The sequence below is a fragment of the Truncatella angustata genome (assembly GCF_020726525.1).
Source record: "Truncatella angustata strain MPI-SDFR-AT-0073 chromosome Unknown BKA67scaffold_6, whole genome shotgun sequence".
Classification (NCBI taxonomy): domain Eukaryota; kingdom Fungi; phylum Ascomycota; class Sordariomycetes; order Amphisphaeriales; family Sporocadaceae; genus Truncatella; species Truncatella angustata.
In genome coordinates, this window is record NW_025763386.1 from 1,739,661 (window position 1) to 1,765,673 (window position 26,013).

At 48.6% G+C, this 26,013-nt stretch overlaps 10 protein-coding genes and 1 non-coding gene across 11 annotated transcripts; 9 read left to right on the forward strand and 2 right to left on the reverse strand.

Annotated features, from left to right (window-relative positions):
* Positions 1–687: 687 nt before the first annotated feature.
* Positions 688–2,693, forward strand: BKA67DRAFT_693206 (BPG-independent; the record flags this gene model as incomplete). Its single annotated transcript, XM_046109243.1, has 3 exons — positions 688–808; positions 972–1,324; positions 1,385–2,693. The coding sequence occupies 3 exons, from the start codon at positions 688–690 to the stop codon at positions 2,567–2,569; spliced, it is 1,659 nt and encodes a 552-aa protein (XP_045956271.1). The 3' UTR covers positions 2,570–2,693.
* A 2-nt stretch (positions 2,694–2,695) lies between these two features.
* BKA67DRAFT_572639 (uncharacterized protein) lies at positions 2,696–3,397 on the reverse strand. Its single transcript, XM_046103297.1, has 2 exons — positions 3,225–3,397; positions 2,696–3,152 (listed from the first exon to the last, which is right to left on the reverse strand). Exon 2 carries the CDS (start codon positions 3,108–3,110, stop codon positions 2,817–2,819), a length of 294 nt encoding a protein of 97 aa, XP_045956272.1. The 5' UTR covers positions 3,111–3,152; positions 3,225–3,397; the 3' UTR covers positions 2,696–2,816.
* A 244-nt stretch (positions 3,398–3,641) lies between these two features.
* On the forward strand, positions 3,642–4,571 carry BKA67DRAFT_521043 (COP9 signalosome; the record flags this gene model as incomplete). The annotated part of the gene is made up of 2 exons (XM_046098236.1): positions 3,642–3,805; positions 4,031–4,571. The coding sequence occupies 2 exons, from the start codon at positions 3,642–3,644 to the stop codon at positions 4,569–4,571; spliced, it is 705 nt and encodes a 234-aa protein (XP_045956273.1).
* A 1,176-nt stretch (positions 4,572–5,747) lies between these two features.
* BKA67DRAFT_344025 (bifunctional D12/D15 fatty acid desaturase) lies at positions 5,748–7,554 on the forward strand. The gene is made up of 4 exons (XM_046096320.1): positions 5,748–5,889; positions 5,960–6,127; positions 6,197–7,158; positions 7,233–7,554. The coding sequence occupies exons 2-4, from the start codon at positions 6,077–6,079 to the stop codon at positions 7,408–7,410; spliced, it is 1,191 nt and encodes a 396-aa protein (XP_045956274.1). The 5' UTR covers positions 5,748–5,889; positions 5,960–6,076; the 3' UTR covers positions 7,411–7,554.
* Positions 7,555–8,587: 1,033 nt separating this feature from the next.
* On the forward strand, positions 8,588–10,245 carry BKA67DRAFT_626533 (alpha/beta-hydrolase; the record flags this gene model as incomplete). The annotated part of the gene is made up of 4 exons (XM_046105551.1): positions 8,588–8,904; positions 8,969–9,082; positions 9,157–9,741; positions 9,799–10,245. The coding sequence occupies 4 exons, from the start codon at positions 8,588–8,590 to the stop codon at positions 9,875–9,877; spliced, it is 1,095 nt and encodes a 364-aa protein (XP_045956275.1). The 3' UTR covers positions 9,878–10,245.
* A 1,610-nt stretch (positions 10,246–11,855) lies between these two features.
* On the forward strand, positions 11,856–14,372 carry BKA67DRAFT_572645 (heterokaryon incompatibility protein-domain-containing protein). The gene has a single exon (XM_046103298.1). It carries the CDS (start codon positions 12,047–12,049, stop codon positions 13,889–13,891), a length of 1,845 nt encoding a protein of 614 aa, XP_045956276.1. The 5' UTR covers positions 11,856–12,046; the 3' UTR covers positions 13,892–14,372.
* A 3,720-nt stretch (positions 14,373–18,092) lies between these two features.
* Positions 18,093–18,163, forward strand: BKA67DRAFT_t119. The gene has a single exon. It is a non-coding gene; the product is annotated as a tRNA-Gly (tRNA).
* Positions 18,143–19,859, forward strand: BKA67DRAFT_572649 (programmed cell death protein 2). The gene is made up of 2 exons (XM_046103299.1): positions 18,143–18,604; positions 18,668–19,859. Exons 1-2 carry the CDS (start codon positions 18,476–18,478, stop codon positions 19,775–19,777), a joined length of 1,239 nt encoding a protein of 412 aa, XP_045956277.1. The 5' UTR covers positions 18,143–18,475; the 3' UTR covers positions 19,778–19,859.
* A 118-nt stretch (positions 19,860–19,977) lies between these two features.
* Positions 19,978–20,853, reverse strand: BKA67DRAFT_660772 (uncharacterized protein; the record flags this gene model as incomplete). Its single annotated transcript, XM_046107685.1, has 1 exon — positions 19,978–20,853. The coding sequence occupies one exon, from the start codon at positions 20,851–20,853 to the stop codon at positions 19,978–19,980; it is 876 nt and encodes a 291-aa protein (XP_045956278.1).
* A 2,416-nt stretch (positions 20,854–23,269) lies between these two features.
* BKA67DRAFT_626537 (major facilitator superfamily domain-containing protein) lies at positions 23,270–25,515 on the forward strand. The gene is made up of 5 exons (XM_046105552.1): positions 23,270–23,416; positions 23,478–23,723; positions 23,810–24,673; positions 24,750–24,923; positions 24,976–25,515. Exons 1-5 carry the CDS (start codon positions 23,320–23,322, stop codon positions 25,074–25,076), a joined length of 1,482 nt encoding a protein of 493 aa, XP_045956279.1. The 5' UTR covers positions 23,270–23,319; the 3' UTR covers positions 25,077–25,515.
* Positions 24,877–25,515, forward strand: BKA67DRAFT_572656 (uncharacterized protein). The gene is made up of 3 exons (XM_046103300.1): positions 24,877–24,923; positions 24,976–25,210; positions 25,279–25,515. Exons 2-3 carry the CDS (start codon positions 25,208–25,210, stop codon positions 25,483–25,485), a joined length of 210 nt encoding a protein of 69 aa, XP_045956280.1. The 5' UTR covers positions 24,877–24,923; positions 24,976–25,207; the 3' UTR covers positions 25,486–25,515.
* Positions 25,516–26,013: the final 498 nt, after the last annotated feature.

Here is a 26,013-nt window from a genome sequence, read left to right on the forward strand (position 1 = left end):
TTACAGTATGTAATCAATAAGGTACTAACTTACGGGCCCTGGCGGGGTTAAAGCGCTGAAGCGCGCCCTGGTAGTTGATCTCAGGGCAATCAAGTGGCAGGCACATCCACAAAGTCGAACGACACAGGAGCATCACTTCATAGATAAGAGGGTTTCGTTCAATATTCGCCAATTGAGCATTTCGTTGGAATCCACTGGGTGCACCGTCCCATGTGGCCTGTGAATCATGAGGCTACATATCAGATGTCTTTTACGTGAGGAATCGGTGGGGCATTCATGACAAGTAGTTTCTCGGATACCATATATTTAACAAGTTCGGAAGAAAGCGTCTGTATTGTCTGCATCATGTATAACTAACCTAGAATTATATAAACGATATTTGCCTCAACAAGATCCCTTGGAAGTCGGGGTCCTTTGCAAAAACAGGTCTCTCTAACCTTAGGCCAATCCTTCTCCTGCGTAAGCTTTCGGACCTGACGTCAAACTCTTTTTCGATACTGCAACCCCACCAACCCACCATTAGCTCCGGTTCTTTGAAGTTTTACTTATCATCTCAACAAAGCTCCTCAGACGACTCGACTCCTTAAATCACGCACCTCAAAAATATAATACCTTCACCTCGACAAGGTTTACTACTGCTACTGTCCTGGTTTATCATATTTGACAAGAAAGAGAACTATCACGAAAATGCCGAAGCAAACGGATCAAAAAGCATGCCTGAGTACGTCGTCCAACCCTCTTTCGTCTGCCCCTCCATTCATCCCGGACACACCCGGTCCAAAGCCGCCCCCGAAAGACACCCCGTTGGGTTCGGGGGTCACAGGCGATTGTTTAGTTGCAGATCGTGGCAGCCGTGGACATCAGGGTCCTCCGAGAGTCCACAGAAGACCCGACTATATACTCACCCTTGCCTACGTCCTCATCTACTTCGAAGTGGGGTGGCTGATACTGATCCTGCTTCGAATGTATAGTCGTGATTGATGGCTGGGGCATCCCCTCCAAGGACTCTCCTAAGAATGGCGACGCCATCACCAACGCGAACACCCCCGTCATGGACGAGCTCTCCAAAAGTGCAACCGGTTTCACCGAGCTCGAGGCATCGTCGCTTGCTGTCGGTCTGCCAGAGGGTTTGATGGGTAACTCCGAGGTCGGACACTTGAACATTGGTGCCGGACGTGTAGTATGGCAGGACGTTGTCCGCATCGACCAGACCATCAAAAAGGGGGAGCTCGCACAGAACGACGTAATCAAGAAGACCATCGATGCTGCCAAGAGTGGTAACGGCAGACTGCATCTATGCGGTTTGGTCTCTCACGGTGGTGTGGTACGTGCCTCGACACGGCTCCCTGCAAACTGTCAGTATTCGTGACTAATGGCTCGATAGCATTCCAAGCAAGAGCACTTGTACGCTCTTTTGAAGGCTGCTAAGGATGCGGGCATCCCCAAGGTCTTCATTCACTTCTTCGGTGACGGCCGTGACACCGACCCCAAGTCTGGTGCAGGATACATGGAGGAGCTTGTCGCCAAGACCAAAGAGATCGGCATCGGTGAAATTGCCACCGTCGTTGGACGGTACTACGCCATGGACCGCGACAAGAGATGGGAGAGAGTCGAGCTTGCTTTGCAGGGTATGATCTTGGGAGAGGGTGAGGAGAGCTCTGACCCCGTCAAGACCGTCAAAGAGCGTTACGAGAAGGGTGAGAACGACGAGTTCTTGAAGCCCATCGTTGTCGGTGGAAAGGAAGGTCGTATCCAGGATGATGACGTGGTCTTCTTCTTCAACTACCGATCCGACCGTGTTCGTCAGATTACACAACTGCTTGGCGACGTTGATCGTTCACCAAGACCCGACTTCGCTTACCCCAAGAACATTCGCCTTGTCACCATGACCCAGTACAAGCTCGATTACCCATTCGAGATTGCCTTCAAGCCTCAGCACATGGGCAATGTCCTGGCTGAGTGGTTGGGCAAGCAGGATGTCGAGCAAGTCCACATTGCTGAGACAGAGAAGTACGCACACGTCACCTTCTTCTTCAACGGTGGTGTTGAGAAGGCTTTCGCGCTTGAGACCCGTGATGAGTCTCAAGATCTTGTCCCGTCCAACAAGAGCGTGGCTACATACGATAAGGCTCCCGAGATGAGCGCCGCCGGTGTTGGCAAGCAAGTTGTCAAGCGTCTGGCTGAACAGAAATTCCCCTTCGTCATGAACAACTTTGCTCCTCCGGATATGGTTGGTCACACCGGTGTGTACGAGGCGGCCATCATCGGTTGCGAGGCCACAGACAAGGCCATTGGAGAGATCTACGAGGGCTGCAAGAAGGAGGGATACGTCCTATTCATCACTGCTGACCATGGCAACGCTGAGGAGATGAAGTTCCCCGACGGCAAGCCCAAGACTTCGCACACCACCAACAAGGTGCCCTTCATCATGGCCAATGCACCTGAAGGCTGGAGCCTCAAGAAGGGCGACGAGGGCGTGCTCGGTGATGTGGCACCTACCGTTCTTGCGGTCATGGGTCTACCTCAGCCTGAGGAGATGACTGGCAAGAGCTTACTGGTCAAGGCCTAGAGCTCAGGAACACCGTGGGAAGGCGTCTTTCAGACAAAAAGAAAGCAGGGAAAAAGGAAGGATCCAGGCGCTCGGCATGAAATTTGCAGCGGTACGAAGAGATGATAGAATATTATAGACCAAGAACGACTTGCTTATAAATCAGAGTTGTCAACTGAGTCTCAGCACTTTTGTGCCGTAGTGTCTACACCTGACCAGCGCAGAGGCCGATTCTTCGTGTAGGCTGATGGTCATTTTCGAGGCCCTTCTACCACAGATCTCGCAAAGGACTTGCTCTATGAATCGTGATTCGTTCCATACCTGAAGATGAAGTTGAACAGCTTCGGTCGTCTAGCAGGTGTGGTGATGTTGCGTTACCGCCAGTTTCCAAACCCCAACACTGGATGTAACTCATCTCTCCCCTTAGTCCAAATCGTCCTTGCATTGTTGAGACTGATATAGTACCTCCATGATCCGGGTTTTCTCGGGCGGTACTTTTGCACACAGAGACAACAAGGAATAGTCTCCATGTGAGCTGCCTACTCATTTTCGCCTTGCGCATATGTCCTACGAAGACCCAAATGACTCGCCCAGAAATAAATATCTGGGACAATGTCATTTCCCGTGATTAGTATTATTCCTTTCGGTCTAGATGTTAGTGAGCGGGCAGACAAACCGTTCTCGCTTGGCTGTCTTAACTCTGTAGATAATTCCTGGATGTGATAAAGTCTTCCATTCGCCAAGGCCACATTAATGAGACGATTTCATAAACTACCTGATCGGTCAATAAATGTTACCTTGTTACAGACCATTCTCAAGGGAGCTTGGTAATCCCATGTGCAAGTCACGTCTCCAGAAGCTGGCAGCTGCCGGACAGATGGGCAGCTGGCCAGCGTCAGTCCTCCTATCTCCACTTTCCCTACCCAGTGCAGCTCTTTCGGGTTTAGCGTGATTACCGCCCACACGGCGGGCACATTCACAATTCGAAAGGAAATCTCTCGACTTCATCAGCCCCGCCAAAGCAATCTGCGCCCGTCTGTTGTCTGTTGCTGCCACCATTCACGCGATAGATAAATCTACAACACTGCCCAACATGGACGGCGAAGATCCCAAGGAGAGACCCTCCGAGATCACCACTATCATCACTGGTCTCGAGCGATACAACCCCGAAGCCGTCCCTTTCCTCGAGGAGTACCTGAAGAAGCAATGCGAGGAGAAGTTTACTGATGGCAATGCCAACCGAACGCTGCTGAAGCTGTGAGTATGCACTCTTTACTTGATATCTCACCATTGCTTGTTGTTCCATCTGGTATGACGATCACATGTAAACGTTTCCTATTACCTGACTTGACCACGCCGGCCAGTGAAGTCACCCTGAGAACTGTCTGACCTACCATTTCGCATCTCGCTGCTGCTGTTGCCGACGGTCTCCATGTTCTTGTGCCCTATCAGCCTCTGACTGACCCCGTACCTTGTCTTTAGATACCAGCTCAACCCAGACCGCATCAAGGACGATGTCGTCACCAACGTCCTCGCCAAGTCCTTGACCGTCTTCCCCTCTCCCCAGTTCTCTCTCGCCCTGCACATCATCCCCCCCTCGATACTCGCCCCCAACTCTCGCGCCGATCTGTCCGAAGCCATCACCCACCTGCGTGAGCTCAACAACCAGCTCGAGGGAGCCCAGTATGCCCGCTTCTGGGACACCCTCGACAGCGATGATTTGTATGCCGACCTGGTCGCCGATGTCAATGCTTTCGAGGAGCTCATCCGTATTCGCATCGCCACCTTGGTGAGCCAGGCCTACAGAGAGGTCGAGCTCAGCGTGTTTGCTGGCTGGCTGGGACTACCCGAGGCCAAGGCCAAGACCTTCGTCATTGAGACCGCCGGCTGGAAGGTTGAGGGCGACCTTGTACAGATCCCCAAGAACGCCGAGAACGAGGCCAAGAAGACCGAAGTGCGCGAGGACGTCAACGTTGACATGTTCTCGCGAATTGTCCGCAGGGCATGGGAGGAGACAGCATAAGCACACGTTTGGAGCTGGATTACTGTGGATAATGGCATAAGATAAAAGACTACGTACATGCGTAGTCAACGGCCGCCTACTCGGAACGGCTTGCATTGGGAGGCCCAAAAATGGCGTTTTAGGGATAGTCTCATGATTATGACGAGCACGACTTGATCAATTTGCATCGTTTGAACAGTCGAAACGCGGCAGTGGCGTGTTAAGCTTGACAATCATTCATTCTCTCAAGGATTCTCATGCCAAGGTACTCCGAGACCAGTCTACAAATGCACAAGCTGTGGACTAGGGAGCATGCCTCATATTGGAGCAGAGACCAACATTCGTGGCGATTCGAGGTACGAATCCTCATCCAGAAGGGGTCCTTGAGGCTCTAATGCAGGGTGCCCAGATCCGAGACCACAAGATAGATAATAAACCATTCAAAACCCCGCAGGCGACCAATCAGACACTTGCGTTTGACAATATGACTGGGGCTAGATATTGTGCCAGAATTGGAAAAATGCCAGATACGCGAATTGCCGTAACAGGTATCCCAGCCATTGTATCAACCCTCTATCTAGGTTTACCCTAGGCCATGCGAACCAACCCAATTTCCATCCGCTTACGGATTCCAGATTGCACAATCGGCGGCCTCGAAGACAAGACAAGCGCTCCTTTCGCGACACAGTATCTTTCACATGTTTGACTCGTCCGTTGAAAAACTACTGCTAGCGTCCGCACCGCGGTTTGCCAAAATGCGGGCGTCATGTCCCCCCCTCCCCCATTGCCCCGTTCCTCTTCCTTTGTCGGTCTATGGTTTTGGTACACGACAAGAATTTTTTCGCTCAAAACGCCGCGTTGCGCGATGAAACTAGGCCCCACTGATTATAGCTCAGGGGTCTCCCCTAGTAGTCTAGCTCTCTTCTCAACATTATGAGCCTATCCACTTTCTCCGGACTGGGTGGTTGACGGAGCGATCTCCCACAAGGATCGGCTAAAGCGTTGAGGATTTGTCTGCTTTTTTTCCATGTGATTTCCAAGGGCGGATGGCGAATTAGCTGAATCGCATTTCAACTCGAAATTGTCCATACGGGCACAGAATACTGACTCGAACTCCCCCGGGCAGCGAGATACACACACATCCTCTTGTCATGCCCTAGTGCTCTTCACATGCTGCACGACGCGCACATATCCTCGAGCCCAATTGCAGACCATGCGGGACGCTGTCGAAATGTCCAAGCAAGCTGTCCCTTTTTCTAGAAAATGCCAAGCTCCCAACAGGAGCCTCGCTTAGACAAGGATTTGACCTTGGGCAGGGGTCGGGACTCACACCCAGATTGTGGGTATTCGTTCTTGCGGCTTGACTAGGACCCTGAAATTCCAGACCTAGACCCCTAACTCGCATGCAGATCTCGACTAGCCGGCTCCCAATAAAACTCGTGGCCATGCTCTCTGTCCTTTCGCAACGGATTTTCCTCTGAATGTACTGCGAGGCCTGGCAAGCGTAACCAGACTGATTAGACACCATGATTTCTACCACGACCACCACCGTGATCAAGACAAGAGGTGCCAAGCAGGTAGGTTCGGGAGAACTCAATCTCAATGTTGTTTCCGAAGGCACAGATGATCTAACATGCTCTTCCCAGTCGCTTGAGCCCGCCTACCCAGATGTCAACACCCTCCGCAAGGCGATTCCTCCTCACTGCTTCCAGCCCTCAGCTGTCCGCTCTCTCGGCTATGTAGCCAGGGATCTCACCCTCGCTGCTGGCTTGGTCTATGCCGCACTGACCTACATCCCACAACTCTCCAACCCATGGGCTCGCGCCGGAGCGTGGGCCGCATATGGTTTCGCCCAAGGTCTTGTCGGCACCGGAATCTGGATTCTAGCACACGAGTGTGGCCACGGCGCCTTCTCCCTGCACCGCCACCTCAACGACTTCGTCGGCTGGGTCTTGCACTCCTTGCTCCTCGTCCCCTTCTTCAGCTGGAAGTTTAGCCACGCCAGACACCACATGTACACGGGCCACATGGAGAAGGATATGGCTTTCGTCCCGGCCACCAAGAAGGACTACGAGCGCAAGGTCGCCGCGCGCAGCTGGTGGAGCAACCTGGGCATTGACGGCGAGCTGTTTGAGGAGACGCCCATTGTGAACATGGTCAAGCTGGTAGGCCACCAGCTGTTTGCTTGGCAGGGATACCTGCTGTTCAACATCTCCGCCGGTCCCAAGAGTCTGCAGCGCAAGGGCACCTGGTTCCGCAAGTCGCACTTCGAGCCTACTTCCGTTGTTTTCCGTCCTCAGGAGGCCCTCTACGTTCTGATCACTGATATCGGTCTGGCTCTCGTCGGCTACGGCTTGTACCTGGCTTCGCAAAAGGTTGGCGGTCTGACCACCTTCCTGCTGTACGGTGTCCCCTACTTCTGGGTTCACCACTGGCTCATCGCCATCACCTACCTGCACCACCACCACGAGGATGTGAAGCACTTCGACGCCGAGGGCTGGACCTTCGTCAAGGGTGCCCTAGCCACCATTGACCGTGACATGGGCTGGATCGACCGCCACCTTTTCCATGGTATCATCGGAACCCACGTTGTGCACCATCTATTCGCGTAAGTTTGACCTCACTTCGACACCGCCGGAAAGCACTGAAACAAGAGCGCTGACAATTTTTTCCTCAAAACAGACGTATCCCCTTCTACTACGCCGAGGACGCCACCGAGGCCATCAAGCCCATGCTCGGCGACCTCTACCACCAGGACAAGCGATCGTTCCACGCCCAGCTCTGGTCTGCCTTCACCACTCTCAAGTACGTCGAGCCGGAGCCCAAGATGCCCGGTGTCTTGAGATGGCACAAGGATTAGGTGCCTTGAAGCGCCATGTGTTTTTTATGATGAGAAATCCTTTACTGCTTTGCTTTTTGGAAAAGACATTGCATGATAGAGATACGTGTGTTGTGAAAGGAATGGGGGTAATAGATCTTTCGCACGCAATAGACGTTAGAAACTAGACTTTGATACCCAAGGGTCACAGAAAACTGGGGTTAGATTTATAGAGAGTGGTCAACTAAGAAAGAAGATTGCTTGAATATGTCCAGTCCGTAGGAAGTGTTTGCGCTGCCTCGACGGGAAAAGCTTGTGCCGTTTTCTGTTTACTGCCTTGAGTCTTGGTGCGAAACATGTTGCGGAGGAGAAAGGTTGATTGATGTCTTCAGTCTCTCCGCCGCTTCCGAAAAGTTGGCAGCGTGTGCGGGGCCGCCTCCTAGGAGACCGCTTTTCGCAATTGCACTTCCGTTGCCATGGCTTTTCACCCGCTCCATGTAATGCTGAGATCTCACCAAAGTTTGGGTTCCGGTTGAGTTGAAAAAACTTTGATTTCCTTTCTTTCTTAACCGAATAGCACAGTACGGCCCTTAACTTTCTTTTTTCTCTTTCTTTTGTTTTTCCTCTCCGTAATGTCGCGAGCCGCGTCGACCAGGATCCACTAGTACAGCGCTTCTCTCAGGTTATTTGTCAAGACAACTCGCGACGTTAAGAAGAAGGAGGAAAAAAAAGCGAGTCGGCGCCCATTTTTAACAGCGAGCTATGCGACAGAGTCACTAGTATGTTGGCGTTGAGCGAACTTATTTCGAGCAAGCCACTTACTGCCCAGGACGATTTTCCGTGCCGAGGTCGGTAATGACAACGGCAACGGCAATGGCACAACTCGTGTTCATCCCTATCGTGCTGACTGTGACCATGCTTGCAATCTGCAAGATGTCTGAATATATGGAGATCATTAACCATGACACCAAGGATTGTAGAGCTTGTGTGTAAGCACTACTGCAGATTATACTGCAACACTTACTCATCGCGTGTATAATGTCATCAAGAGCGGTTGACATAATCGACGGGGAAAAAAAAGCCCCTGAAAGGGTTTGGAATGGATGGAGTATAGAATGCATACGTCCCCAAGAGAAACAGATTTCTTGGCGGTATTTATGAAACCAACGCATCTTTACTTCTGCTTCCACAAGGTTTGCATCTTACGGTGAGACTAGCTATGTATTCTCGATTGTCCGTGTTCGGCTGTGTTGCAGGAGGAGCTCTGGCGCTCGCATCTCCTGTCATCAAACACATCTGTGCTGAAATACAGATTCCTGTCAGCGTTTCCGTTCCGCGGTTCATCATTAATACAACAGTAAATGACAACTGGGACGCCGTTGATCTTACCTTCAACCTTACGCGACAAGATCCTCCAACCCTCATCGCGGGATCGACCCCGGTCCCAGTCAACAGCACGTACAACATTGGTGCTACGTTGTGTGGAAACGGGGGACCAACACTCGTGCTCACACATGGTATCGTAGAGTCGAAAGGGTAATATTTGCGGGAGATGAATAGTAGCTGACCAAAAATTTGACTGGCTAACTTACATCCACAGGTACTGGCGTCCCAACCTGGATAATGCATCGCAGTATAGCCTAGTTGATGCGGCCATCGCGGCAGGATACTCGGTCCTGAGCTACGACCGGATCGGGGTCGGGTCATCTTCCAAGTACGTCGCCATGCGCCCCCAAGACAAACAAAAAGGCCATACAAGGGCGGCCGATACTAACACGCAAGTCCTAGGGTCGATCCGTACGCGGACGCCCAGTTCCAGGTAGAGATCGCCGTGCTGAACTCGCTCGTAAACTACGCCCGCACGACCGGTAACGCGTCCAAGGTCGCGCTCGTGGGCCACAGCTACGGCTCGTACATATCGGCAGCCTCGGCCAGCGAGGCCGGCGTCGACGTCGACGCCGTTATCCTGACGGGCTTCAGCGGCGGCTTCGACTACTTCGCTCCCTTCCTAGCGGGCGCCGGCTTCCGCGTGGCCCGGACTCGAGACCCGAAGCGCTGGGGCGCGCTGGGCTCGGCGTACCTCACCGTCTCGGACCTCTATGCCGCGACCTACGGCTACTTCGCGGGCGCCTTCGAGCACCGCGTTGCCGAGTGGAGCTATGCCGTGGATGGGGAGCCGTTTGCTGTGGGCGAGCTGTTGTCGCTGCTTGCGGTGCCTGTCTATTACGGGAATATCACGGCTCCCGTGTTCCTGTTGCAGGGGCGGTATGACCTGTCTGCTTGCGGCGGCAACTGCGTTGGTGCTTTGGATGAGGTCACGGCGAAATTCACCTCCGCTCGGGGAGTCAAGATTGTGGATGATTTACCTGCCGGGTAAGCGGTGCCCTCCTCAAAAACTCGTGATGAGCTGATTGCTGACCTGGTACATAGACATAATCTGAACCTTCACACCATTGCTCCTAAAGCATTTGGTCTGATATTTGAGTTTCTGCAGGAGTACGGTATATGAAGAGTAAATTCTCGCGCCGCGATAAGTTCATGATCCAGGTTTTGTTAGAGGCGGCACTTGACCATCGTTTGGACTAATGAACTTGACTTCAAATGTCGAAGGTTGGCGCGGTCGCTGACAATTCACGATCTTCATGTTTTATCTCAACCAAAGGAAGAGATCATACCTTCCCATCTACCCTCGTCGAACTCTATACCTCTTGGCTTGTTTAGAAACAATTTGAGCGGACTTTAATCTAATTCAATTCAACGGCGGGCTTTAAATATGTCAACTAGATAATGATAGAGTTAGACCTAAATAACGTAATTATCTCTACGCTCTGGTAACATAATGTAGCTATATAGTATTGAAAGATTTGTATTTCACTGTTTTGAGCTCAAAGATGAACTGCAATGTTTCGATATATACACCATGCCTCAGTGAACATACAACACAATCACCGAGTTTCGTATCTATCGATTATAATGTTAATGTGAGAGCGCGCTTTCCCACAATTTTGAATTAGCTTTTGAAGAAGGGGTGTTGTTGGCCTTCTCACTGTATCTTTCTTTCAAGAATTTCAATGGGAGGATTAATAACCATCTGGTCATGTAATTAACAACATTTACGCATCAACACAAGAGAAACCACCTATTGCCCAGAACAATATGCGACCCTTTCTCTTCTTGAAAGCAGCAGACGGCGCGGCCTAAGCATGTGTCCGATGTTCGATGGGTTTCAAAGCAATTGAATGGCCTTTAGTAGGGGCAGTGCCCGCCATTCACCGGCCACCTCACAACGCGCATATTTATAGACGTCAATGGTGATCTGAAATCGATAAAGGGCCACGAAACAACCAAAGTCATTAGCATACTCTCCAGGAACCTCAACCTCTTCTTTTCTGTTGCCTCTTATCTGGGATTAGCTAAATCAGGGATGTTTCTGGTTGCTAATAAGATAATCATTACGAATGCAGGATACTTTGAAGTTTATCTACTATGACACTTAAAACCTTCCGCCTCTTCCATTTCATTAGTGCTACTATGATTATCAGCGCAATTCATCGAGTGCATTAACAGTTAGTAAAGATCCAAAACCTCGTTGACCAGGTTTCATGAATGCATGGCCACCGATGAAATTGGACAAGCTATATCATAGTGATTAGCGACTCTTAATACTTTGAAGATATAGAGTGAAGATATACGGGAATACGACAGATCAGTTCGCTCGGGGCTTGAGTATCAAGTCGGCCAGGATTCGGTATGGCCACTTTGGGACGTCCATATCCGCAAATGTACACCCGAGTCAGTTGCAAATACAGGATGTAATTCAATCGGTCCCGGCTGATGATTATGCTTAAATAAAAAAGAGGATCATTTCACTTGGCGATCTAGCTCTATACACTGGCGCGTTCTATGGTAGATATGATATACATCACTACGAAAGTGGGTTCCAGGATGTTGCACGCCCTGCTTAGGAAATGCGATATAACCCACACCAAGGCAGTTTCCAAACAGGATTTTCGACATTACACCACGGCACTCGGCTGTGTTTAGAGATACTCAAAAGCCTGTGTAATCTTGGTGGCGTAAAATAGAGGCTTTTCTCCACTATTTTGATAGCATCTTCACTGTAATGTCACTGCATATATATTCTTGCATTTTGCCATGCCAACAAGAACCTTCTTGGTAAATGTTTGTATTGCTATGACTAAAGCTTTTCTGTCTCCTACCGGTATATACGGGCGGACTAGTCATTGGCATGTTGTCGTGCATCCATCGCGAAAGCTGAGGACCATAAGAACAATCGAGGAAGCCTTTATACTTGGTACTTAGCTTGAATGTAACCTGACCTTACTTAAAAGCTGAAAGGTTCAATGTGGAAGCTCAATGGTTTGAGAACACGATCTATAAGCGATACAAATCATGGTCACGTGCCACTTACAGGGAATTTTGGAGACCCCCAAGTTGTAAGCTATATGGGCTATGCATCGCTTCCTCTAACACTCAGCCCCCTTGAACTTCCTTTGCACAGCCCCACAGGAGATTCCTGTGTGATAACATTCACTCAATCTTGGTGGTGGGCTATTTGATGTAGATTACCTTAATTTGAGCTCACGCCGTTGTCCACATTGATACACATCTCTTTGTCCCTTCGCTAAAAAAGATCTTTAGCTTCAGCATCGACACCATGCCGAGTTTCACATTTGCTCCCCCTATTGCGAAGGGCGACAACATTGACGGATTCTATCATCTCCCAGAAATCGAGGGTGTCAGTATAGATGAGGTCAAAAGAATGGAGGCACTGTCGTTCTGGACCTGTGGTAATTGCTCGTCGTCTTCACCTGTTACAGAAAGATTCTTTGCTTGTGGCAGCAAAGCCCATGGCTCAACCTATATATTATGTCAAAAATGTCGCGATTCTGGCGAATCTTGTGACCCTCACCCAAGCCAACACGAGCTCGTCCTGTGTCAGGCTAAGCTGGAACATAACATGGCGCACTACTATCAACGAACCCCTGTTCCTCCTCGGCATATCCGACTTCTTCATATTCGCCCGTCTCAAAATTTCGAGGATCCGCTTGAGGGTATGGTCAGCGTTGCATCTGTGGACGACCCCCTTGAGTACCACACCTTGAGTTACGTCTGGGGCTCCCCGATAAAACCCAAGTTGATCAAGATAGGACATTGTCTTGTTGCGATCACTTACAGCTTAGAACTGGCCTTGCGCCGTTGCCGAGATGGAAAAGGCGACGTCGCAATCTGGGCTGACGCAATCTGCATCAATCAGGCAGACAATGCGGAAAAGGCTGCTCAGATCAGCATGATGAGAGATATCTACAAGAACTCCTTGAAAACATATGTATATCTTGGAGAAAACGAAGAAAATCTTCGCATTGAGCTCCTGACGGAGGAGAATAGAATGCGCTTACATGAAGCTACTCGCAAGGATCAGCTGCAGGCTAACGAGGCTATGGGAAGCTTGTTGGAACAAAACTGGTTTTCTCGCGTATGGGTCGTCCAAGAGGTCGCTGCCAGTCTCCAATGCATCGTTCTATTCGGCGATGTCTCTTTCGACTACAAGTTGCTTATTGACCATGTCGAGATTACCTCTCACACGCCGTTTCGCACGGTACTCTTGCAGATACGGCAGATTCGAGAAATCGCGAAGAACTTCAAACCAGCACACATGGCCAATGCTAGACGGTTTTGGTTAGAGAAACAATTCGGTAACAATCTAGAAAAGCAGCGACAGTTCCGCAAGATTGAGGAAGCCTTCGAAGAACGCTTCCGGCCATTTCCGTATCCTCTGATTGATCTGCTAGAGAGCTTCCGAAATAGAGATGCCACTGATCCCCGTGACAAGATCTATGCTTTCCTAGGACTGGCCACAGATATCAAATGGGAGCATGATGGAGAAATCGCAAAAATAAGTAGTTCAACGGGTTGTCAGGTGCCCGAGCCGGACTACAACAGTTCTATTCAGGATGTGTACTATAATTACGCATGCTATTTCGTCGACTCCGGATATTGGTGCGACATGCTTCATTCCGCCTCCCTCAATAATCTAGGCAGCTCCCGGCTCCCTGAACTTCCTTCATGGGTTCCAGACTGGACGTCTCGCAGGGAAAACGTGCAGTCCAAGCGATTTAACGAGCATTTCGGGCAGTATCTGTACCACGCGGGTGGTTTCAACGGCTTGACAAAAGCACGTGTCAAGCCCGAGTCTCGAATACTCGCTATAAGCGGTGGCTTGGTGGACAAGATCACATTCCTCGCCGAGCCATGGAAGTTTGGCGAACCTCGACATCCTGATATCATGGCATGCATGAACCTTTTAATCAACAACAAAGCCTACTGCAGGAAAGCTGCGACAGAAGGATTTGAGCCTCTTACCATTCGTGATGCACTCATCTATAATTGCGTTGATCAGGTAATGGAATGTGAGGATTGTGTTGCTGGTGCCCCAGTGTGGCTCCAGTCCATTGCTGTCGCAACTACATTCAAGTACACCCGTCACAGGGACGTTCTCTAGGCAGAGTCTCGGCGCCAATACTTCGAGCTAGCCAACACGAGTTACCGAGCCTGTCAAGCGGGCGACAAGAGCGCTTTAGAAAGTATGGATCCCATGGAAGAAGCTTTTCAGCACATTTTTGATCCGGAGCCGTTCCAACATGGCCCGACCACACTCATACCAAACCAGCAATATGTACATGAAATCATCACCGACCGACGCTTCTGCTTCACAGAACTTGGGCGTATTGGTCTCGTACCACTACACGCAGAGGTTGATGATATAATTTGTATTATGAAGGGCGGTACGACGCCATATGTACTCCGGGCAGACGAAGGAGAATGGAAATTTATTGGGGACTCATATATCAGGGGTATCATGCAAGGCGAAGCATTGGGAACCGATGATTTTATGGAGATGGAATTTGAAATACAATAAACTAAGGCAAGTTGGATACAGTGTAAGGGACTCAATAAATGCATCTGTCGTTACAGGAATGGCCGATTTAAAGCTTTTTGACCTCATGTCCTGCACTTTGATTCCTAATTACTGATTTTTCTGTTTCCTGAATGTGGCGTCATCTCAGTGCCTGGCAGTACAGGGCTTGTAGCTGGGCTGTACGCCAATGAGAAGAATGTTGGACGTATTTTGAGCGTACAGTGAACTTCAAATAGTACAAACACCCCGCTCAAAATGTACTTGTCCATGGTGGTTGAGGCTGCCAAAAACGGCACCCCAAACCGCGACACACGCACTCTGGGTAGAACTCAAAACAGACGACAAGCGGGGGAGGGACAGTTTGGAGTCCAGACATACGCCTTTCCAAGCTCTACGCAATTCGAAATGGATGTATGCTGAAGTGAAGCAGTCAGTGACAGATGTGAGCAGCACTTTCACTTTATCCAATATTTTGGCTTTGGCTGATTATATCTTCAAGTAAATGAACGAAATTCGAACGCATGAGAAACGGACACAATTATCAAATGATGATACTCACTGAAGCTTCTGGGTGAGCTGATATTGATGAATTGAGAATAAAGTTCAACGAAACCGACGCCAATCGCCGATATGGCAATCCGTCATACTAAACTACACAAATACTCATTAACATCCACCGAAATTCTACTATCCGTAACCTTTTCCGACGCAGTGAGTTTGTATTGCGAAAGAGTGATCGATACTTGGTCAATGATCGACGATTGCGCCTAGGAGAGACAGAAGCATCTATAGAAACCAAGAGTAAGTATAATAAAGCTTCTCACAACGACTCAGATGTGTAACCTGACCTTCTGATTGACCCCAATGGAGGCGGTGACAAAAGAAAAAAGAAGCTCTACCAAGTCTCGCGCTACCCGAATAATCTAGACTCATAGTCAATCTGAGTGGAGGCAGTGGTGAAGACGAGAACGAGACTGATTCAGATGCTGCGCCAAACATATAAGAAGCAACTGAAAAGTTCCTGAACCAGAGAAATTCACGGCTCGATGACTCATATACCAGTGAGAATCGTCGCTAGACACAACAAGGACACATGATAGAATAAATGAGCGGTTCTCAACGGTATGTTAAATTCATCATGGGGCTGGCTAATGAATATCTACTCCCCGCCTCTCGTTGGTTATCAACGTACCTCACACATGGGTGTAGGTTCGTTTCTTCCCGTGGAAGTAAATGTTTTAACGCTTCTGTAGGGATGTGGAGAGTCTCGCTATCTCGATGTTAGAGAGCCATCACGAGGCAGAATAGGAAAACTCCAGCGTAGGCTAGCCTAAGCATCTTTCTAAGGAGGTATATAGCAAAGAACTTGACTAGCTCTAGTTACCCGATTTCTTTTCTCAAACGTATTTTATGGGCGATAGCAGTGCCAGGGCCGTGCAAATTGGAGCCCAACAAGACCGTCTTACGACTGCTTCACAGCTTGTAAACGTCGACTTAAATATGACTGAGTCTCAGCGTCCGAATTCCCGTGGCATCATGGCACCTGAGTGCCATATTCTCTGCCTCAATACAAAAACTTCTACAGTGCTTTTGCAAGTCGAAATCAAACCTTTTGGCAGTAACGAACTGCTCTTTAAGCGTATCAAGGACGAATACGAGACAGTCCGCGGAAGGCATGAATGGAGCATCTCACTAGTTCTTCCATCGCGGTTTGATGAATTGCTAAATAAAATACCTGCGCAATCACCATGGTGTCCATTTCTGTTGGGTCGGTTGGACCTTCTTCCAAAGCTCCGCAAAAGCTTGGGTGAGGGGAACTGACACAGAATTGCCTCGGGGGACTTTATCCAAGTATGTGTGATTATTCCCAATTTTTTTGTTGCTCCTGTAAGCCAAGCGACTATACTAACTGTCGCTATTAGTTTCAATTGACTCCTGCAGGTCTGAATTCCTGTCCCAGTCGGTTTAGGAGGAGACAATTCCCTTTACAACAAACGGTCACAGCAGGAAGATATAAATATGAGCCCGTCCACATGGAAGATGTGGAACCGGCTGAAATACCATTACTGCACTTATTGAAGCCAGGCCCTCATACTGACAGGTTCTGGATAACAGCTTTTCCAAAAAAGAAAAACTACACAAGCAATTAGTTCGCCTATCAGGTCCTGGCGGAGAACGGGTGATAGGATGGGGTGTCCATGTCAATGAGACAATGAACGGGCGTTACGTTTTATTATCGGTCCTCATCATCTGAATTAGAATTGGTGTCATTGTCGTTGCTTATGTGGTAGTAGCCAGTGATAAATCGTCAGCGTTTGGCTAAGGTGCATTTTTGCTGCTCTGTCTACTGTCCTTATCATCTACCAATATTTCGTGTGGAAAGACCGACAATAACAACTAATGTTGCGTCTCGTATTGTCTACCATAGATGTTGATACGTTATCTATTTGATGAGACGTGTATAAATATCAGATTCAGGCGTCATTTGCGATCAAGGCATCTAACGTCTCCCAGAGCTGCACTTGAAAATGAGAGCCGTAGAAATATCAGCATCTTCCAACTTTCATGACTGTGTCTTCATGTACGTTTTGCCCTGTTTGCATGAGGGTATTGTGTTCATATAGAGACACGATCGATATGACTACATGTATTGCCTCTACTCCTCCGTAATTATTTCCCAATATGTGATTGTTCTTGTACCTTCACGGTGAGAAATATAGGCTGGTCACCTGCTCTGATTGGGTCTGAATAACTCTCCACACAATGATATAAACTCGGTTATGAGCAATTGTAGTTACCTAGTTATTCATATTTTGGCGTACGATGAAAGTAAAGTGTTCCAATATGGAGATATAGTCGTGGTGATCTGAAATAATCGAGCGAGCGGGCAGATGCGTTCAATACACAGGATACGATATGAGATCAGTTCTGATTACTTTCAGCTGCTTTTTCAAGACTGAGACAGCGAAGGCGTAGCCTACTTGGAGCTATACATGTGAAATATGTATTTATCTAACAAAGTCATATCCCACCCGTTAGAAGAGTTTAGAAAGAGGATGGCTTGCACATACTACAACAAGTCATCGTGGTTACACCCACAGATAATGGCAACACGAGCGATCGCCCGCAACTGAGAAGTCTGCATTGAATCCGTCTCTTTCTTGATGACGCTTATCGTTCTAGAGCTGCTGTTGGCGAAAGCGACTGGGGACGGGATTAGGACAAGATATGCATAGTCACATCTCAGCCCTAGTCAACTGGATGAAATGGTAGAAAGATCTGTGACGGGGTGTCCTCGGTATAGCCACTTGATTTCTGTTGGGGTTTGGACGTTACATCAGCGGTGCCGATCAAGTATTTCAAAGTTGAAGGGCCGCTTTCTAATGTGGTGAGGACAACAGTTGGGCGTGAGTTGTCCAAGAAGGCATAAAACTCTGGTGACGTGAAGCCTAAGCACATTACAGGCATAGTAGCGCTTCCAACCCATTTCATCGCTATGTATCGTACATTTTAACATCGGTAGGAACCATATTAATGCCGAAGCTTAATCACATGTGCGTGTTGTCTAGCACGAAAGAGAGCTCGCTTTATGCTTAAAATCGCACTACTAGATAAGATGTCGGTGGCTGCTTCACAATGAGAAGTGATGACTGTAATTTAGTAATATTGATGATATTTCAAAAGTTGAGAGTCCACGACGTAGATTCTGACTATATATAAGATGTGTACTATCATAATGGCTGATTGAATACCAAACCTTCAACCAATCATGTGGTCTTACACAGCACTAGTGGTTTAGTGGTAAAATCCATCGTTGCCATCGATGGGCCCCGCGTTCGATTCGCGGCTAGTGCACATATTCTATTTTGCCTTTGCTCTGCACCAATTGCAGAGAGCGACTTTTTGAGCTGGTCGTCCGCCCATTGAGTCAGTCGTCTTGTATGATATGGTTCTAATTACTGTGGATGGAATAACGCGTGCGCTATGTGCCTGGTGTCACCTTCGAGGTGGGGGTGCGGTTTTTGTCTTCAATTGTCCGTCCTGTTAGACAGAGGGTGCTAACAGGCAGATAAGCCCTGATAAGCCCCTCCCCCGCCAACGATCCCGCAGGTTCATGAAAAAAAGTTCAGCCAACAACACCAAAAATTATTTTGGAAGCATCTCAAGATGGCGCCTTACGATGACAGTGATTCTTCGGGTGGAGAGGAAGTTGAGTTCGAGGAGACAAATGTTCTCCTCGGATATGCTTCTAAAGATGCTGACGAGGATACCATCAGCCGGCTAGGAGGATATCCTGTAGGTTCATTGCCCAATGCACATGTTCAACTTGGACGCCCAGGACTGACACTTGACGCCCAGGACTGGCTCGACTCTTCCACACCGCCTTCCTCCGCGCTTGCACGATGTAAGCTTTGCAAGGACATGATGGTACTTCTATTGCAACTGAACGGTGAATTACCCGATCGATTCCAAGGACATGAACGGCGGCTGTATGTGTTTGCATGCAGGAGAAAGAGTTGTCGCAGAAAGGACGGAAGTATAAGAGTATTGCGAGGCCTGCGCATAGCACCTGGTAGTAAGGAGGCCGGTTCGAAGAAGGTGCAGAGACAGGAGAAACCAGTCGTCAAGGAGCAACCAAAACCACAAACGAACCTGGGCGAGACTCTATTCGGCGCAAAGGGCTTGGGGTCTTCATCCCTCTCGGCGAACCCATTCGCAACGTCGGCTTCTAGCTCGGGCAACCCATTCTCCAGCGGTGGGAACCCCTTCAGCGCCTCCAAGGCCGAGACACCGAAGCCTGCTGAGCAAACCACAAAGACTGAAGTGGAGGAGGCAGTAAAAGAATTACCAAAGACATTTTCTGAAACTCTGTCGCTCAACAACACACAGAAGAAGTCAGGTCCACCCCCACCCCCAGAGCCTTGGCCAGCCGAGAAGGACTCACCAGCCCCATACCCTATTTTGTACCTCGCAGATGCCGATTACGAAACCCTGGATCCGACCCCGCCACCTATACCCCAAGCCACTCGCATGGATATGGATGATTCGGGTTCTGCAAGCGGAGGAAAAGAGGACAAAGAGATTTTTGAATCATCTCATGACGCCGACTTCCAAAAGTTTGCCGACAGAATGGCTCAGAACCCTGAGCAGGTCATTCGATATGAGTTTGGTGGACAACCTTTACTGTATTCGAAAACAGACGCTATTGGACAGTTGTTAGGCAGTGGTCGATCAATGCCTCGCTGCGGAAACTGTGGCGGCGAAAGGGCCTTTGAAGTCCAGATGACGCCGAACGCAATTGCTGAGCTGGAGGCTGAGGAGATGAGTCTGGAGGGCATGGATTGGGGCACCATCATTATCGGTGTCTGTGGGTTAGACTGCCAAGCTCAAGGAGTTTCAGAGGGTGAGGCAGGCTATCTTGAGGAATGGGCCGGTGTGCAATGGGAAGAGCTGACTTCACGGCGCTAAAACTGCACTTGAAGTCGTTGATTAAAGCGATAGGAAGCAGATGCAGAACAATGCAGAGAAAACCCCAACCATTCTCATTTGGCAGCTGTCACTCATTTCTTGATCCTTGAGCCGTGCATGTTCAACCTCGGCATTTACCATCAATATGTTCAATGACTTTCTATTGCGAATCACTAATCATGGTCAGTCTAACGCATGTTCTATTCAGAAGTCCCCATCATATCCTTGACACCATCAATGATTTCCTCGATCATGCCTTCCACATTTGCATCCAAATCAACTCTCAGTAACATCTCTTCATTCAATGAGCCGCCCTTTCTGTTTTGCGTCGCACCAAAGGCACCGAATGATCCAAAGCTGGACATAGTGCGTGGATCCAATGGCTTTAGCACAGGTATTTCGCCGTCATCATCTAGCGGGACAAAGATGACACCGATGCCATATTCTCCGACCGCATTGCGAATGGTCTGTTTGTGCCATGATTTCAGCGGTGGGTGGGTAAGCACAAGCAAGGCAGGGTTCTCCTGTCGCTGCCTCTCTACCTCGGACGTAGTCACGGGCTTGTGGATAAACTGCGTCGACCTGGGCGGGCCAGAGCTCACGGAACTGCTCATGACGCTTGATTTAGTCGATTCCAAAGCACTCGACCCTGTAGAATCAAGCGAGCTCGAAGAACCGCGGCGACTGGTGGTAGTGGACGAACTCCTGCCAAACCCCGCGAATACGTCCGTCGCAGCTCGTGACTCCTCAGGAAACAGTAAACCCGTCCTTGTCAGCTTCGAGAGCCACATGCGCTGATAACGACCCTCGTTGGGACCGGAGTCTTTGCTCGTGCCCACTTCTGCCGCCTTGGCGGACGACGCATGCAGACTGTCACCTTGGAAGGTCGGGCAGGCCAGCGCTTTCGAAACGGTGTTGGCGATCTGGGTTTTGCCTGCCACACCAGTTGATCCCATGATTAAAATGATATACTTGGAAGGTTTGGACGGGATTTCCTCATCGTCGGCTTTCTCAGGCAAACGATGTATGAGTACCTGCGGGGTTGGCGGGCGTGCGGAAACAAAGGGGTCCGACATGTTGTTTATTTGCGTTCGTAAATCACACTTGGGTCTAGGTGAAGGATAGAGACCTCCCTTATTGCCTTTGGTACTCGCAGGCAATTGATATTTGGCAGTAAAGAGACCGTCTGTAGAATCATACGCAAACGTCAGGTGATTCATGTGAGGTCTTGATTGTCAAGCGCTGTGCTTACGCCTCACAGCTTCGTTGCATACTGCTGCAGCAAGCTAGCACGGAGAAGGGGAGTATCAATATACTCCGTATCCGCAATCCTAACCGCTGTCAAACAAGCTTTCTCGGCACCCGCCTAGCAACAGGGGTTATGGATGCAGAACCTTCTATAGAGCTGCTGTGTTGCAACTAGAATAAACACTCATGGCAAAACTCTCGTCACTCTTTGACATGTTCTAGCTAAGGCACAATCCATACATAACACGCACATGAATCTCATTTCAACGTCTTCTCGTGTTTGCTATGGGGTAGGCTTAGCTGAATCTACGTTGACAGGATGGCTTGCAGTGGTGCACACAAAAGTTCACGGACGCTACAATGAATTGATTCTTAGTAGTCTTCCACTAATATGATATGGATTGGCCGGGAGATTACTAAAATTGGTAGGTGTTTCAAATAGGAATCTAGTAATACATAGTATGGAAAATATGAGTTATTATACTCGAACTAAGAAACGATTGAGTGTTTATGACGTTATACATTTTTGTATTAATGGTTTGTATGCGCTTGGCGTCTATGCCTGTAGAAGGAATAACATGTTTTAGTGTATTAGGGAACTAAACCTGGGACACACCGTACGGCAAACCCCCACTAACTTCCCTCGTGAAGCTCACCTAACCTTTCTCCACTCTCCTCCAGCGAAAAAGAAAGACATGACAAGACAAGAACATGCTAATTATAAGCCAAATAGTGGGTGCATGAAGCCTGCTTGCCTGATGCCATGTACGAAAACAAGCTAACTGAACATTATACCATTGTTCGTAGTGGTGCACTTGCGTGAGGCGAACACCCTCCAGGCTTTGCAAGCACCTACCCAGATCTACAACTGGGACAAGGTCGACGATGATATAACGTTGATTGGGCTGCAGCATCGCCCAGTCGTAGTAGTAGTGGTGGTGGTGATATATGCTTAGCCTTAATCCTTCGTGCATTCGCAAGTCCCTCTAGAATGCTTTTGAGCGATCAAGGCAACGATGCGAAACTTTTGAACTCAAGAATCAATCTTCCTACGTACATCACTAACCTAGATTAGAGTATATAAATCATAGATCCACTCAGTCTAGTGGTATCCTTGATAGGATGGCTGGTTGCGGCTGTGAAGATGCATGTCTAGTCTCCTAGAGATTTACTCATTGGCGAACGTGCTAACGACTATCCAAGATCACAAGTCGAGGTCAATAACATAGATATTGATTTTGCGTTTTCCCTTGCGTTGCCTTTGGCGACTGCATCATGTTGGCACACACCGAAAATAATTGATTTTCATTGTCGAGTTGATCGTAGCACTAGGTAATGCCATGGTTGTTTTCTCTGAGCTCAGGAAATTCACTGGTACATTTTCTCTATATTAACGGTGTCTCGAGCGGTTATCTCATAGTTCAGGTGTTTAAAACAGATCAATGAGCCTATTGCCGAAACGCGGCACGACAAGGCCCCAATAACATTTGTGCTCAACGTATTATAGTGGCAAGGATGGTGGCATTATCGGTATCGGAGAAAGAGAGCGAGCGAGAGTTGCCATGCGTTATGGCAAGACGTCCCAAGGAATGTTTTGCATGTCTTGCCACGAAGACTTAATAATGCGGCGTCACTGAAATAAACATCAAGACTGTTCCTGTATCATCCTGTGGACTCAAGTTGGTTGATGAGATTATTTTATCAAATCAGGGAATCCGAGTAAGATTCGCGCCAATGGATAAGGCAATGAACAAGACAGTGACCCGCAAACAGTACATTACGTACCATAACAAGGACTCGTCCATCTTAAATAGATCAGTAGATTAAGAGCAAATGTTCGGTGACGAAAACATATAATGGGCTAGTATTACCCGGTGTGGACTTTACTACATCCGAAGGACCAGGCGGGGATGATACATACCTTGCGATCAGTGAGTTTTGCAAGTTTTCAAAATTGTCAGCCACCAGTAAGACGGCTTCTTTTACTGCCGATATCGTGCAATATTGACCAACGGGATAACATTACCTAGGCGAATCTGCGGCGCCACTTTATAAGACAAAGCAGCTTGTGATCAATTAGCTAGATCGTTAACACTTCAATATTCAGCCGCACTGAAAGCGAGAATCTGATAGGAGATCCAGAGTCTTTGGAGATCAGTTGACCAAACTCTAATTTATTTTACTTTTCATCTCAGGGACCAGTCTTCGAGGTGCCAAGTACATAGAAGAATATTTCTTCTATGAGCTCCCTATTCTGCACGAGATATTATTGTAAATGAATAGGCATTGTTGATATGTCTTCTGAAAGAGCTGAGATGAGACTATTGGACTATCGGTGGCGGTCATCCACTGCGTTTATCATCATATCGATCACGATCGCGCTGTTCGCTGGTAAGTCCATATGTGCGATTACTAGAACAATTTCGCCCAGATCGTCCTGACTTGGTAATAGAGAGCTTTCTATATAGCTTCGTTGTGCCCATCCTACCATATCTTCTTGAAGTCCGCAATCATGTTGATCCTCGTGACACTGTGCGCCTGACCTACCAAATCCTCACCTCTTATGGCATTGTCGCAGTCATTTCAGGTATCGCCATCGGACAATCGGCAGATCATATCAAGTCCAGAAAGTTGCCCTTGGTCCTTGGACTGGGCGTCGCTTTTGTAGGCACGGTGACTCTTGCTTGTGCCACGCAGCGTAGGTCGCATTCCCTTGCTGTTGCGTCCCCTTTGACGGTTCTTCGGAGGGTTGGTTGGAATAATGCTGACTGTGGTCCAATCGAGTAGTGTCAGGCGTATTCATTGGCCGTTTCCTCCAAGCTATTGGTGGTACATCGGCATGGATTATCGGATTTGCAACGCTGAGAGACACAATTGAAGCCAAGGATATGGGTAAGGCATTTGGACTAGTCAGTGGTTTCAGTAGTGCTGGGGCGATGTCAGGGCCGGCGATCGCTGGTCTGCTACTTAGCCTTGCAGGCTACTGGGCCACGTGGGGGGCCGCCTTACTTGTACTATTGCTGGACATTGCGATGAGACTGGCGATGTTAGAAAGGCCGAAGAAAGCTAGCAAAGCATCAGTACAAGAAGCGATTTGCGAGGAACGGAACGAGCCAACTTCGCAACCAGCCGGTGCCAATGAGGAGACTGGCCTGCTTTCTGACGTTCATACCCAGCAGTACAGCACCGCCGTACCGAGAGAAAACTTAACAAAGAACGATGTCATGAGTACAAAGTCCTTCTATCGTGTCATCCTTGGTCGTCCAAGAGTCATCGTCGGTCTGATGTGCTATATGGTCTATTCGTCGTTGCACGCCAGTTATAACACGACGATTCCCACTCATGTCAGATCAGCATTTGGTTGGGAGAGTTTACAGACCGGCTTGCTATTCTCTGCTCTCCAAGGTCCAACTCTCATCCTTAGTCCCGCATGCGGCTGGCTCAGAGATAAAGTGGGAACTCGACTCCCCACGGGCGTAGGATTCCTACTGTTGGCTCCCTTGCTGTGGCTGCTTGGTGCCGCAGATCAAACGAGGTACCCTTGGGCTGTATCGGGGGAGTATGCCGAGGTGACCTACGCATTGACCATTGTAGCCATTGGGTGCGCTCAGAACTTGATCGCTTCCGTCGGTTCAATTGAGATTACTTGTAAGTCATAGAGATAATGATATCCTCTATTCTACCAAGTACAGGTCTATATTTAGTTGCTGACTGATGGAAACAGGCGCTGTGGACGAACTTGAAAGGGACCAACCGGGGATCTTCGGTCCCAACGGCGGTTATTCGCGGAGCTACGCGCTCTCAAATATGAGCTACACCATGGGCTTTGTATTGGGACCACTCATCTCAGGCTCCTTAGCGGATGCTATAGGGTACTATCACATGAACTCGATATTTTGTGAGTATTGTCTTTCCATAGCCACTTGGCGGGCATGGTTAACAAGCAACAGCGGGAGTCGCTGCGCTCATGTCACTTTTAGCTTTTTCCTTTTTAGAAGGCAAATCTCCAGTACAGCGGAAAGGCGATGATGTTAACCCAGATGCCACATGAATAAACAGTGGCTCGTAGACTCTGGCAATCAACATCGGCCGCCTACTCGAGATCCTAGGGCCCTGGGCTTGTACGACAACAATAAATCAGGAGAATTATACTCAAGAAAGCTAAGTTGAAAAATTGGGCAAATGGTTGGTTTAAGGCTGTCGATTCCGCTGTTCCATTAAACAATCTTGGTCTGACGCCAGGAGATATGCAGCTCGATACACCACCTCATATCACAGATTTGGTCAGAGATAAAACTGGGATATTCCATGCAGAAGCACCAGTATTAGGCTTATTCGGCAACGCTGTTGGAGACTCGATCTTCGTGAACATTTTGACCAGCTACCAGAACGTAGGGAGATGCTGGTACCCTGAATTACTGCCGTTAGCTTTGAAGATACATCAGGCACTGTCTGAATAGAAAATTCAATAAACAAGTTTTGCCCGGCAATTCCTGCTCGTCGCACCAAAATCAAATTTCGAGGGCCGATTGGGCGTGTATCATCAAATCGCTTGGTGGGCACTAACCTTGGGTAGTTCTGTTCACCACGCGGACATCTCGGAGAAGACATATGCTCAAATTTTTTCAGGAGTCCTGACCGTTGTGTCGAATCAATATACCCTAGCCCATCATGCCTTGCTGTTTTCAGCATAGTATTATTTTCATTGTGTCTCTTGACTACATGTCTCGAAGGCCACTGTCCTGTATGCACTGTATAGGCGACTTGTCCCAAACCGCAAGTGATCGTGCCACAGCTAGTGGCGTCTGTAAAAGTACTATTCTACCTGTAATTATTAACCTGGTTCAACAGCAAGCTACATATCCTCAACTTGGTTGTCGTCGGTATTCTACAAACCCTTGCCACGTCTGACTTGTGTACTAAAACCACAAACAACTGCCCCCAACACTCTTGCCAGTTTGTACAAGATACGGCTAGTGAGGTTATGC

Bases quoted from the DNA above. Each gene is read 5' to 3' on its own strand.
- BKA67DRAFT_572639 (XM_046103297.1), bottom strand. From the start codon at position 3,110: ATGCGCAAGGCGAAAATGAGTAGGCAGCTCACATGGAGACTATTCCTT.
- BKA67DRAFT_344025 (XM_046096320.1), top strand. From the start codon at position 6,077: ATGATTTCTACCACGACCACCACCGTGATCAAGACAAGAGGTGCCAAG. The intron at 6,128-6,196 runs GTAGGTTCGGGA...TGCTCTTCCCAG, and splicing joins AGACAAGAGGTGCCAAGCAG to TCGCTTGAGCCCGCCTACCC. The intron at 7,159-7,232 runs GTAAGTTTGACC...TCCTCAAAACAG, and splicing joins GTTGTGCACCATCTATTCGC to ACGTATCCCCTTCTACTACG.
- BKA67DRAFT_572645 (XM_046103298.1), top strand. From the start codon at position 12,047: ATGCCGAGTTTCACATTTGCTCCCCCTATTGCGAAGGGCGACAACATT.
- BKA67DRAFT_572649 (XM_046103299.1), top strand. From the start codon at position 18,476: ATGGCGCCTTACGATGACAGTGATTCTTCGGGTGGAGAGGAAGTTGAG. The intron at 18,605-18,667 runs GTAGGTTCATTG...CTTGACGCCCAG, and splicing joins GCCGGCTAGGAGGATATCCT to GACTGGCTCGACTCTTCCAC.
- BKA67DRAFT_626537 (XM_046105552.1), top strand. From the start codon at position 23,320: ATGTCTTCTGAAAGAGCTGAGATGAGACTATTGGACTATCGGTGGCGG. The intron at 23,417-23,477 runs GTAAGTCCATAT...ACTTGGTAATAG, and splicing joins CACGATCGCGCTGTTCGCTG to AGAGCTTTCTATATAGCTTC. The intron at 24,924-24,975 runs GTGAGTATTGTC...AACAAGCAACAG, and splicing joins TCACATGAACTCGATATTTT to CGGGAGTCGCTGCGCTCATG.